Source organism: Struthio camelus, chromosome 1 (assembly GCF_040807025.1).
Source record: "Struthio camelus isolate bStrCam1 chromosome 1, bStrCam1.hap1, whole genome shotgun sequence".
NCBI classification, from domain to species: Eukaryota; Metazoa; Chordata; class Aves; order Struthioniformes; family Struthionidae; genus Struthio; species Struthio camelus.
The window spans coordinates 216,033,320-216,047,506 of record NC_090942.1 but is presented as its reverse complement, the minus strand read 5'-3'; the positions used below and the strand labels follow the sequence as shown (position 1 = coordinate 216,047,506).

Sequence of the window (14,187 nt, the reverse complement as noted above, 5' to 3'; positions counted from 1 at the left end):
CGTCCCCAGAACAGAAACAGCTCTACCAAGACACTCTACCAAGGTGTCTCACTCCTCATGAACAGGGATGACCTTGTGTAGGGAGCATTTACTGCTCAATCAGTTCTTGATTTCTCACTGGAGGGAAGGGTGTTGACCACACAGTGCTTTGAGCAATGAAGATCACCTGCAGTAACCTGAAATAACCTGTAATTTAGGCCTTTAGGAGCTAGCCCAGAGCTGACCAGAACCACTAATCAGATGCCATAAGGTTCCCGTGCCCTTTAGCTAGCACTCACCTCTAGTTCTCTACAGCTGTCATGGCAGAATATTTTCTTACCACAGATCAGTTTATTTTTTAGCTCCTGCTGCGAATATAAAAATGAGCCATTCCTCCAACCAATCCACCAGGTGTTAAGTTAGGATCCATATGCCAAAGGGCTGGCTCAGCATGGAAACAGCATATAACTTGGGGAAAAATCACAGGACAGACGGTAGCAGGAGACAGGTGGGCCAACACCTCAGTGAGTCACTACAAAGCAACCAGAGTTGCCTCCTGGTTTCAGGAACTGAATCATCAATACGAGAAGAGGGTAACGCATCACAAGCCTATTGTCCTGTAGCCATATGGGCTCAAAATGCTGGCAGAACTAAAATTAGATCTGTTTTTCCAGCCACAGCTGTTTTCCTTTAGCAGGAAAGATGAAAGAAGTTTTCGTTGGAGTTTGATACGCTAACCCTTCAGGGCCGTGAAAGAGAAAGCAGAATCATTTGTATTAATTCACTAGTTGTTCATATAGGTCAAAGTGCTCTGGGGCCTGTTTCTGGACTATAAAATTCTCTCACAGGCAAGCTTGGAAATGCCAAGCTCTGAAAAAAGACTGATTTGCTGAAAGAGTACATGAAAGTATTCTAGACTGTCAGAAAGACAAGGTGGGAAGTGTTGTTAAAAATATAATAAAACTGCTGTATTTACTGCATTCTACCTGAGATGCCTGTGTTAGCAGCGCAGTCACCCTAGGCTCACAGGGAGAGATGAACAGGACGAGTGTCTATTGGAGATATCTCTTTCTGCACTGATAAAATGGTGACGTTAGAATGAGTTCACACCTGGGACAGGTTGCTTCTGGGGTGTCCCTAGGGTTGGGTGAGGTTGGGTTTATGCACTTAACTAACAAAAATCATGTCAATCAATTAAAATGCATTAAATTAATGAATTAATTATTTTTAGAGTGATGGAGGCTTGTAGTCAAAACACAGGCCAGGAAACTGTGCTACTCCTGTATCTTAATCCCAGTCTGCAAATTGCTTCCACAGAGAAGCTCCTGGACGCTTAAATTGCATGGGAACTTGGAGAGAACGAAAGTGCCCAAGCCTTGGATTCCCTTTCTCTGATACCAGCTGACCCTTGAAGATACCTAAAAACCACCCAGTGTGCTGCTCTAGATCACAGTGTCCCTCTGCATACTGAGGTACCAACAGATGGTTGTATAAGTTCAGCAGTGGGTGGGGAAGCACCTGCACCCAGGTCCCTCATAGACTGGCCACTGCACCAAAGGCATACAAGAATCCTGATATCAGAGACAGAAGAGGTGGTTGGGAACCTCACGCCAGATGCCATCTATGGCCACTGATTTTGCTTTTCAAGTGCCCAGTGTGAGAGACCCGGGGCTTGAGTAAAAGAGGTGCTGAAAATCCAGCTTTCCAATGAGTGTCTGAAAATGTCAGGCACTCACGGAAGCATCTGTCTTCATATAAAAGCTCAAAGCTTTTCTACCCCAGATTTGTCATTTCTCTCATGAAACACGTTTGGTTTACTTAGGGTCAAGTGAGACACAAGTACATTTTACAGCCGTGGACAAGCCCTGGCCATCACAAACAACTATAGGCTACTCATTAAAAAGGAAAAAAAAAAAAGACATCCTCACAGATGTCCTTTCTGGCATTGCTAAAATGCTGCACTTCAGCCTTTCTGAGCCAGAGTCATACGGCAAAAATCTGCAAACAGATGGAGTCCTCCTGTCTGGTTATCGTGTGCAGTAAAGTGTGCAATCTGACAAAACACTGAAATTAATCATTCACAAACTGCCCACCAGGGATTCTCCATTTGCTGGAATACAGTCACCTCTACACGAGACACGGGCATCTGTCTGTTTCCTCACAATTACCACAGGAAGAATAAATCTGGATCTTCCTGGCTGAAATCTTTTAACTCACCTTGCCTTGCTGAAAGATGGAGCTGACCGGTCAGCTCCAACTGGCAATGCTCTGAGTCTTCTCGCCAAGGGACCAGTAGGCTATTCAGTGTTTATTTCAGTTCCCCATAAGAACAAGAGCTTCTTTACCATCAAACAGGAATGCAACCTGACCACTTCCCTGCAGTGCTGGTCTAGCCATTGTCTGATCTTGGATGTCTCTGGCTTTGCCTCTACATACAGGGACCTGGTCTCCGAGTTAAGCATTCATGTCAATAATTCCTCCCCGTCAGATTCATGAAAAACTGTAAGTCTTACCTCATTGTCTGTGCCAACATCCAGCAGGACAGGGAGACACTGTTGTGGGTGAACTCCACCACAAGCTGTATACAAAGCAAGCTTCCCCACCGGGATACCCATGCCATAACTTCCTAGATCTCCTAATCCGAGAATCCTCTCTCCATCTGTCACCACAATAGCCTAGGAGGATCAAGAGAGACCACTGTATAATGTTGCCAAGGCTTTAGTAGCAAAACCAACTCCACTGTCCTCATACCAATGCCATTCTGCAGTTGCAATGTGCAATGGATATTTGTTCCTTCTCCATGATGCCATGTTAATTAGCTACTGATGATACAGGGCTCTTCGTTTTGGAGGAGGAGATAATGTGACCGATGGGTGAGCTGCAATCAGTATGGGAGTACAGCAGTTCCGCTTGCCAACATTACAACTGTGTTGTAGCAGAACCCAACAAGTAGGGCTCTTTGTGCACCTCCAGTTGTACAGTCAGAAGCTGCATAAAAGAGATGTGGCTCCGGTTTTCCTCTCTTTTTGCAATGGACTATTAGAAAAAAGAGCTCTGAGCAAAAACACCTTTCCTCATATACCGCTTTTGTGGAAGTAACCAGCTCATGTCTCCATACTCTTGTAGAGTAGCTGTAGAGTGGCCAACATTAGAAAATCAAAGCAAAACTCATTTTAACTGGGTTCTCTTGCCTCTGGTGTCCCTGACAGCAGTAGTGAGATAGCACTAAGTTTGCAAGAGACATGACGTAAAAGAGGGAGAGGAAGAAGGAAGGCACAGAGACATTCAGAACGGTAGAAGAAAGGAACAGAAGCGAAAAGAGTAGAGAGGAAATTGGTCAATGGTCACTTAGGAGATGTCTATGCTGCAGCAGAGTTGTGACTGCAAGGCAGATAGACTGAAGCTGTTTGCATGGTTAGCAACATGGGCTGCAGAGGGGCTGTACAAACCAGCTGGAGGCATATGTACCGGAATGTCAGTCCATGCACTCCCCTCTCGTCTAGACAAGTCCGTTTATAGCCTTTGGTTAGGGCTCTTTTCACCAAAAACCAAGTGATTTACACCGCAAGTGTCTTCACTATGAGTAAAGTCCTGTGCTCCCTTTAGAGTCAGTAGAGAGAAGGAGAAACTCTTCAGGAGCAACTCCACTCATCCCTACGTCGACATCTAAAACAGATCAGACTCACCCTGTCTCAGAAGTATCTGTTTCACTCTATTGACTATAGAGGGTCACTGTTCACATGCAGGGGCCATAGATATCTCCAGTTAGTGGAAAGGTCTCCCACACTATGTATTTAATATTAAATCTTTTTCCCACCTAACTGGGAGTTAAACAATTGCCACTTAACTCTTGGTGCAATTGGCTTTCTGCATTTCAGCAATACTGTGATGTGCTACCTCATCCAAATCTCTGTTCTATAACTTTCTGCTTTTCTCTTTACTGTATCTTTTCCTTGTGACAAGAAGGGAAATAAGAGCCTGCTTAACACTGTCCAAATTAGAAGTCCAAAGTTGAGCTATGCAACCCACACTTTACATCATCCAGATTTTAGGAGGCAAGGGAACAAGAAGCTCTGACTAAGGTTCACATATTTTAGGTTAACTACTACATATGTCAGCTTTGTCCCCAGGGTCAGGCACTCTTGTGGGCAACTCTGAAACCCAGTAAGAACAGGAAGATACTGGAGTCCAGTCCCACTGCGGGAGAAAAGCTGTAAATACAATAACAAACCTCAACTTTCAATGCTGTCACAGCACTTCAGAGAACAGAGCGCTCACATCAAATGGATTACTGGACTGCGGGTGACTCAAAAGTACAGTCTAGCTTGGATTTCAAAGGAGAAGACTGTGGAGAAGTTCTTCATTTGCTGATCTGCAAAGTTAATGCCAAACTTAGGACACACAGACGTGTGCTTCAGCAAGAAATAAAGAGAATGGGGGATCAGAAGCTATCTTATCAGAGGTGCTTTCTTTTTGAGGGGGTAATAAAGATACGTTGGTTTACTGCTAGGATGGAGAAGCATTTCCTCGTTTAGGAATGCAATAAGCCTCTTTCTCCATTTTCCCATTTCAGAGTCCTTTCCTGCCTATTTCAGACGACCTAAGGGAGAAACTGTGAAAGGACTTAAACTTTTGCACTATGGCTTCAGGATGAACAGTCAGATGCTTTTACGCAACATAAAGTATATACATCTCCCAAGGATATTTTCTGCCTTAACTTAACCTATTGTTTGCAATGGGAGAACAGAATTCCATTACATTGCATAGTTCAGGATTAAGCCTGAGGAGAAATAAAAGATACACGGGGCACATATGCATCTATTTTGCCTTTTAGCAAAAAAACCCACCCCTCTGGTAGTTTCAGGGTGGTAATGTACATGATATATTCTAGGGTTGTAATGCACATAACACCAATAATGACAATCTATATGTAACAGGGATTATTTTGAAACAGTCCTGCTATATTTAGAATATTTGTTGTTCTGCTGTTGCCAGTTTCTTGTCTCTAGGACTTAGAATTCCCTTAAAGTGAACCTTCAATGAAATACCCATTCAAACTAAAAGGACTATATACCTATTCTTAGGGTAGAGGTTGAACATGCCCTTCGGGGAGAGATTCATAACCATGACAGTAATACCCTTATTATCCTCCATTTTGAGACATTTGCTTATTTGTTTTTCCTTCTGAGTCAATGAGAAGTGTTAGATAGTGATGGGAAAGTCTCTCTTTCGAGTGGGCTCCATCTGTTTCTGGGTGTGCACTCACTTCTCCACACCCAGAGGATGCAATTGGGACTGGAAGGCAGTAACTGGAACATGGAAAACAGTGAGTGCATACACTGAGACTGGTTTATCCTGAAACTGACACAAAAAAGGAGTCAAAATTCTAACTATGCAGAGACTATTTTTTGAAAAAGAGTTAAGAAGAGCCTGAAAACTTCTCGAGAGCGCTTGCAAAACCCATCAGAGAGTATATTTCTTCTGTCCTAGGTGTGCTGCGCTGTATAGGTCCCAAAGCTCTCCAAGGTACAGAACACTTGAAAAATACAGGAAAGCAGAAAATGAAAGACATTCACTGCTGCGAATGTTGGAGAGGGGAACTGGGTTTCATAGCTGTTTACGGTCCTTTGGATTCAAAAAATAAAAAAACAAAGTTTCAATGGGTACCTGACTTACAAGCACATTAAAATAATGTTTTTAATCAATCACCACCACATGATCAACACTCAACAAACAGCACAATAATCTCTGGCTGAGGAGGAGAAACTCTTCTAACTGAACCACTGGTTTAACAGTTAGGAACCTGTTTTCTACCTCCATCTGTGCTACAGACTTTCTTGATGACTCTGCTCAAGTCTTTGCCTAAAACTTAGGTGCGCAGTTTAAGCCAATCACCTAGCCAATTTCTGGCAGCATCCCCAGGTATTTCTTCACTGCCTTTAATGGGACTTACTGCTGTCAGTGTTCAATGTGGTCTGAGCCTGTCTAAAAATCCAAGTTCCTCCATGGAGTTCAGGTGCCTCCCCACTTATCTCAAAATCACAACAGTGCACAAGTCCCTACCAGTTCAGGCATGGAGAATCCTGTGTACAAACATATATGGAAACCTGCAGTCCGAAACAGAAATACTGACCAAATCAGCTGCCTCAGTGGTCTAGCAGATCAGGAAAGTAGATAGGTTTGAATCCCTCCCATGGATTGCTGCACTTCCTATGGTCTGTTTTGCGTGCCAGAGGGGGCTGTCTCAACAACAGTCTGTCACCGTTCTGTGCCAGTTTCCCCATCTGCAAAAACGTATCTCTCAGCCACAAGGAGTTCTGCTCACAATCCTGAGTCAGAAAGAACTGGAAATACTGAGATCTTTGGACAGAGTAAGGACAAAATATCTAGTCTGCATTTGCTCTCCCCGGTTCCAAAGGCAAAGTTACAGTAACATAATTACTTCTTCTGGAAACGTGTTAAATACTACTTCTTTTTCTTAGAAATGGAAGATGTTTGCAAGGTTTTCTCAGCTTTGTTCCTGAGAGAAACAGCTGAGTTATATGAGATTGAAGTTCTGTCCCGGGCACGCATATTTTCAAACTGATGAGGGAGGTGATTGGCATGACCTGACTTTAGTGTTGGCTTTATTTCATGCCAGGGACTTGCCTGCCCCTGAGCTCTAGTGGAAAACACTTCAAAAGATCGCTTTTTGGGTGGGGTGTTAAGTAACTTTTCCGGCTGCTGGATATCAAACGTTATCTGGAAAGTTGGCGGTGTTCTGGAGGCTGCATGACTCACTGGATTTGGGGATGAGTCCTACACGTATGTCAGCTACACAGATATCTTAAGAGACTTGATACATGTAAAAAATTGCAAACTAGTCATAGAACTCTTCAATACCCATAAGTTAGGTCTCGGCCAGGGCCCCTGTCCTGCAAAAATTTATTACAATGCACACTCTTTTTATTGGTCAATGTCCTGCTACCTTTGATAAAGACCTTTTTGAGCTCATTCACGTTAGTCTCTGAGGTGCAATTGCTGGCCTGGAAGTTCTTTGAGGGAGGGAATATTTCCTATGTTGTCCTTTCAAATAGAAATTCTGTAATAATCCCAAGTAGTTCCATTCAATATCCTATTTTGCCCCCAACCACCTGTAATTTCCCCATCCACAGAGGACATGACACATACCTTAATATTTTCCTCAGGCCAAGAGTTTAGCATTGTTGCAATATGCCCTTTGTCATGAATGGTGATAAACAACCCCCTAGGAAAGAAAAAAAAGAAAAAGAAACCTTGTAATAAAATCAATAACTCTAAGATAAAATAAAACAAGTAAAACTTGAAAATGCAGGGAAATGAGCTAGTGAGCACAAACACAGGCTATTCACTGGCATGTAAATGAGACCTCAGGGGATAGCTAATACCAAGTTCAGTTTTCATTTCAGAACACCAAGGCCCAAGATCCTTAATGGTAACTTCATTCAACAGCCACTGGTGTTGCACATTCCACCTTTGTGAAATTCCTTTGCTTTCGGGAGCAATCTTAGACGCATCCCAAAAGAACTCTCTGGCTAAAATAATTCTGCTAAATGCACGTGAGGCTGATGATTTTACTTAAAGCCTTCTTAAAAACTCTTTCATGAAAAGCTTATTGGTGGCAATTTAAACAGTGAAAGTGTGATTCTTCTCATCCAGGTACCGATGTAAACCATGTGCATGGCTACTTCAGAGCCAGTCATCCTTCTCTAGCAAAAAGAACTCTGAATGTTTCTAAGTCCTTCCAGAGTTTGATCATCTGGCCTGTTTTAGAGGTCTACCCAGAAGGAGCTGAATCATGTCCCAGAAACATCTGTTTCAACAGATCATACAGGGAGTCTAGACAACTTCTTTTGATATTAACAACTATTCTGCAGAGAGCTAAAGTTAGATTCAACATGAGCAAGTTCCTGATGAGGCAGAGTAGTGTAATGAGCAGGACACCACTCTGGGACTGAGGAGGGTTGGGTTCTTGTCAAGCCTTTGCTGTGCTATGCCAAGCGATCTCAGAGAAGACTGTTTAGCTCCTTAAAACTGTCTCCCCTCTTGCTCTTTGTCTTCAGGGACTGTAAACATTTCAAGGGAAGCTTGTCTCACGCTGTTCATCTAGCCTGGGCTCTACAAGTAGCTGTGGCCTTGGGGCTGCATCTGCAGATACCCTTACAAAGGGATAATATTTAAGATATGGAGACACTGGCTGTCTACCACATGGGCTTGATATGAGTATACAACTTCACTCAGTAACTCAATACCAGTCCTCACTTGACAGTAAAATCAGTGCTGACTAGCCCAAAGGATCGCCCACGTGTGCCCCTTGCAATACGAGCATTTGGATCAATATTTGCCATGGCATTTGTCTTGACCGCTCCAAGCTTGCCTTTAGCTATAACACTTTTTTCACCTGATTATCTGACCCCAGTTTTTTGACACCTGCATTCACTGAATGAAAAACACCAAAAATCACGAGAAGTGAAACAGAAAATTAAATGCTTGGATGAAACCTCAGTATGAAGTATTTGTAGTAACAATAGTAAAACTGATTGCATTAAGGCTAAACTCTTCTCAAATCAAAGGTTATCATTGTTTAAAGAAAATGCCATATTTTTAATAAAATTAGGGACTGGAAGACAGCATACTTGGAATGTGCCTTAGACCAGCAGCTTATTTTCTCCTCTTTGCTATTATAACAAAAAATAGTATCCTTACCATGGATACTTCCGATACCCAGGATAATATTATTCACTTGACTAATCTCTGCTCAGATATTTTGGCATTTTTAAGCTCCATTTTAGCAGGGTTCGCCCCAAAGCAGCAGCCTCCTTATGCGTCTCATGGTAAACTGCTCATGTTGTTCACAGTATCCTCTAATCACCACAAATCAAGGGCTCTAACTTGATGACTCCACCTGGGAGGCTGAGAGACCCATTTTCCCTGCCTTGTTATCTGATCAGAAATGCAGGAGTTATGCCAATGACTACTATTGTAGCATTGTGTTGGAAAGCAGCTGGAACACCAGATAAATGAGTGTTTGATGCTTACCTGTCCCTACCGTTGCTCAGCCCCAGTTAAGTTCAGATCAGGTCATGGTTTAGGGTTCTAATGTGAAATGTTAGCTAGAAAAAAGCTCATTTTTAGAGAAGTCTGAAAATAAGTTCCATTGCAAGTCCACACTAGTAATGAATAAGCAAACATAATCGGGTTTCTCTGTTTGCAGAGGACTCCCCTCATATGACTCTTCTAGGAGGGTAAATGTCTTCCCACAGTCAACTGCGGGATCTTAATGAAAAAGGCCAACTTTGAAAACAAGAAAAATAAAACAGTGATGGCTTCTACACTAATCAAGTCTCAATCACACAGAAAGATCAGAAATGCAAGAAAAAGAAAGTAAAGGTCCATTTATTCAGCATAATTCTTTAAAACTGTGCCCAGTAACCAACAAGTTAATCACATACACATGGCCTACCTAAAAGGTGTTATTCAGACATTAATCTCCATAAAAAGGAGGTACTTGTTGCTGCCTTCTACATTTGAAAAAACTCAATAACCGGGGATTAAAAGCACACATGAGTAACATGACTGCACATATTTCAAGGTAAAACATGTTTTTAAAAAGAATGCTACTGCTTTAACGCGGTATTTTCTGAAGACAGTAAAGATGCCTATTACTTAAGTGTCCAGTTGTACGCTTCATCTATTCAAATGTCTTTAGTGCTGGGAGGAATCCATCAGCTATTTAACCTCTGAAAGATATCCAGTGCTTGCAGCAGAAGCTGAAACCCAGCTCTCTACCCATTACCTGTCCTGTTGCTTGGTGACTATCTAGTTGTTTCATACAAAGCAGAAAGGACAAATACTCACTCCCTCAGAAGAGCTCCTAGCTCTGAGGGATGTCTCAGGAGTGCAGTGGGCTGCTTTTCAACCCCTGCTACAGATCTGTGAGAAGAGAGATTTCAGTCTGGGTCTTCTAAAATCTGAAACTCTCATTATGTTGCTTGGGAGGACACTTACCACTTCCACCATAGTATGTTTTGCCTGAGAAAGGACTGGCTTGGCTTAAGATAGCCAAATCCAGGTTGGTAGCTGATAAACAAGCAAAAAAGACATCCCTCTCAGAATTTGCGGTCCCTTTAATGTTATTTTTATTTGGTTTTAATTTAATATTATTTTTATTTGATGCTTACCTCCCATTGAATAAGATGACTTCTGTGGATCCTTTTCTGAAAAAAGATGCCTATAGACATTTGCTCTCCAATCAAGCTATGCCACGGACAGGGTCCCCAGTCCTAGTGCTTTACCTCTGCTGTCGCACGTAGGGAGGAATTTAGGTGAAAAATGGCTGCCTACTTTACTCCAGGCAAAATCAGATAGCTTAACTCTGACTAACAATTAACAAACTAATGGCACTACCAGTTTTGGCCATTGTGTATCTTTACTCCCCACAGAGAAGAAGCTACGTTCACAGTTAGTTAGAAGCCACACACACATGCAAAGGAGTAAAAATACTCACAAGAAATAGAGCTTCGTAAAAATTAACGGCCCTATCAATGTCAAGCCAGGACGTACTCACCGTACCACTACTTCTGGCCAAACAATAACCTTGAGAGAGCTGTTACCTTTGCAGGGGGTAATACAGAGCAGGGAGTGCTTCAATCTGCATTCTCCAGGGGTTTCAGAGCTTCAGCCTCCTATCTGTTCCTTTAAAATCACTGGTTTCACTACAGACTTCTACAGGTACAGTGAAAGTTAGACTAGATTTCAATGTGCCAGTTAGCATATCTATAAGGATGCAGGGAATGTGAAGGAGCATTACGGCATCTTAGTTTGTCACTGGCCCAACCTGTGTGGATTGCAGCAACTCAGTCAGTCTGTAGAAATGGACTGCAGGATCCAGCAGACTGCACATCATGATTGCAGAATCTACCAAAGGGGTTAGATATGTTCAGCTAGACCCCATTAGACTCTTTCCCATCCCTAAGCCAGGGCCATTTTCTTTTTCTTTCTGGTTTTATTCTAGCTGAATTCATGGAAGTGATCCAAGGATAAGTTACCAAGCCATGCAGCTTATCATGTGAGCCACTGAAAAAATCCTGTGCTTGTACTCAGTACCCCTTAAATCTTGGCCATGCTGATGGCGTTATAAAAGACCCAAAATGAAGACAATCCCAGAACTGCAACGCTCATATTAGAACGAATTCAGAGACAAGAGAGATTGGGGAGGAGATGCCCAGAGGAGGAAATGACAAATGCTGGTAATGGCTTTTAGGAATAACATTAATTTCTTGTAGGCATTTGGGAAGGAGCAAGTTTTAACGAGTCTCAGGTGTTAGGAAACAAAAATATTCTCGTATGCCTTCATTCAACAAGAGGCTGCTTCTCCAAAAGGGGAAAGTAGCATTCTCTTTTCTGATCTCCATGGTCAGCACCGCTGCCTTGTGAGCTATTTCCATTTAGAAGAAACAATGTATGATGGAGACAGGTATCTCTAAAGCACTGCTGTTTATTTACTGAGAACGTGAGAAGCCTCATTTCCCCAAACACACAGGGGAATGAGTACAGATTATGCAATTTCATTCCTCAACAGCCCCAAATCTCTTATCGCTTCCTTCCTACCCAAAAGTCTTTCTCTCCCTCACAGCTTCTTCTTGGTATCACAATTGCCAATACTCCTGTGGCTGTGTTTGCAACCCTCCTGCGTGCTGTCTCTACCCACTTTTCTAGCCTGCTGTTTCCTCTGGCGTGCAATCAAACAGGAACGTTTGCTCTATGTTTGCTTTATCAGGCTCCAAGAAAACTTCTTTGACCACAGTGCTGTGGTCTTCTTACAGGCTTGCTTGTGCTGTGGTTTGGGGTAGCAAATCCTGAACTTCAGTTGCCTGGTTACATCCAGACACTTAATAGCCTCTTTACGCTTACCATGTGTGAATGACAGGCAGCAAGTACATCCATCAGCTTTACCAAGCTGGTTGATAGCCACAGAAGAGCAGAACAGATGATAGCACTGGCCCAGTGGTTTGTACACTAGCATGAAGAAAAAGGACCCTACTCCTCGCTCCACATGAATTTCTCTCAGTGGATCGGATAGGACCATATCAGTATGCTATTACTGACGCCTTTGTAGAGGAAAAGAGACACTGCTAGAATGATCTCAAAAGATCATAAATTGACAGGAGTTGAAAAGCACAAGAAATACTCATCCAACCCAGTTTCACCTTTCTTCCCCTTCAGAGACGACTATTCTCAGAAGACAAAGATGCTTGTTCAGCGAGGGAGGAGGTATTTGTACAGAATTACTCAATATTTACATATATTGTAATGGTCAGGCTTACTCAGGCTTTGGTATCTAGCGTGAAGAACAAAAAAATTCAGCCAAAAATTCCAAGTGCTTTCTGCACACAAATCAGTCCATCAGCCTGGGTTACAGCATCTCAGAAAAGAGACATCAAAGATATTCTGTTTAACTGCCTACCGGCCTTCATTTTATATAGGAACTTGTTCCTGTGTAGAGGGAATGACAGAGGGAAGTAGATGAAAATGGCAGCTAAGGTCCCTAATGCTCTAAATACTTCCTCATGCCTGGCCCTTGCAATCAGCCTGCGTCCATGTGTGTGTGCTGCCTTACCAGTGTGCAATGAATTCCAAGTTAACAGCTGGCTGCGCCGCTGCTGTTGGCAACAGGGCTTTGGTTTCTATGACCATGGGACCCTGTTTGAAGATCAACAGCTGATGGGGAGCGATGGGATCCACCTTACCAAGCGGGGCATGCACGTCTTTGCCAACAGATTGGCCAGCCTGGTACGGAGGGCTTTAAACTAGGCAAGATGGGGGAAGGGGAGTGGTATAGTGGCAGGGGAGTCAGTGAAACACCGCTCAAGTCAGGATGCCTCCAGCGGGTGCATACAACCAGGGGAGACAGCATGGGACATGGCTATGGAGGATCTTCTTGCACCTCTTCTGGGAAGCTTACATGCTTGGCTGGCTCTCTCAAATGCCTGTATACCAATGCACGCAGCATGGGGAATAAGCAGGAAGAGTTAGAGATCTGTGTGCGGTCGCAGGGCCATGATCTCATTGCAGTGACAGAGACATGGTGGGATAGTTCACATGACTGGGATGCTGTCATGGATGGCTACGTGCTTTTTAGGAAAGACAGGCCAGGAAGGCGAGGTGGTGGAGTTGCTCTTTATGTGAGGGAGCAACTAGAATGTATGGAGCTCTGCCTCGGGGTGGATGAAGAGCAAGTTGAGAGCCTATGGGTAAGGATTAAAGGGCAGGCTCACATGGGTGACACTGTTGTGGGGGTCTACTACAGGCCACCTGATCAGGAGGAAGTCATCGATGAGGCCTTCTACCGACAGCTGGAAGTAGCCTCACGATCACAGGCCCTGGTTCTCATGGGAGACTTCAACCACCCTGACATCTGTTGGCAAGACAGCACAGCTAGGCACAAACAGTCAAAGAGGTTCCTGCAAAGCATTGATGATAATTTCTTGACCCAGGTGGTGGAGACGCCAACGAGGAGAGGTGCAATGCTAGACCTTGTACTAACGAACAAAGAAGGTCTAGTTGGAGATGTGAAGGTTGGAGGCAGCCTTGGCTGCAGTGACCAGGAGATGGTGGAGTTCAGGATCCTCCGAGGAGGGAGCAGGGCAATGAGTAGGATTGCAACGCTGGACTTCGGGAGAGCTGACTTTGGCCTCTGGAGGGACCTACTTAGGGGAATCTCCTGGGGTAGAGCCCTAGAAGGAAGAGGGGTCCAAGAAAGCTGGTTAATATTCAAGCGTCACTTCCTCCAGGCTCAAGAGCAGTGCATCCCTCTGAGGAAGAAGTCCGTCAAAGCGGGCAGGAGACCTGCATGGATGAGCAAGGAACTGCTGGCAAAACTCCAGCAGAAGAAGGAAGTGTACAGAATGTGGAAAAGGGGACAGGCCACTTGGGAGGAATACAGGGACGTTGTCAGAGCGTGCAGGGATGCGACAAGGAAGGCTAAGGCCCAGCTGGAATGAAATCTGGCAAGGGATGTCAAGGACAACAAGAAGGCCTTCTTCAAATACATCAATAGCAAAAGGAAGACTAGGGAAAACGTGGGCCCGCTGCTGAATGGGGCGGGTGCCCTGGTGACAAAAGATACAGAGAAGGCAGAGTTATTGAATGCCTTCTTTGCTTCCGTCTTCACTGCTAAGGCCAGTCCTC

At 43.8% G+C, this 14,187-nt stretch overlaps 1 protein-coding gene across 2 annotated transcripts in view; it reads right to left on the bottom strand.

Moving 5' to 3' along the window:
* Positions 1-14,187, bottom strand: part of ME3 (malic enzyme 3) — a 139,133-nt gene that overhangs the window by 35,866 nt on the left and 89,080 nt on the right. For both annotated transcript variants that reach the window (XM_068930552.1, XM_068930551.1), the window contains exons 4-5: positions 7,150-7,225; positions 2,493-2,654 (exon numbers count right to left, since the gene is read on the bottom strand). In XM_068930552.1, coding sequence (XP_068786653.1) covers positions 2,493-2,654; positions 7,150-7,225 — 238 coding nt within the window. The remainder of the gene's footprint in view (positions 1-2,492; positions 2,655-7,149; positions 7,226-14,187) is intronic.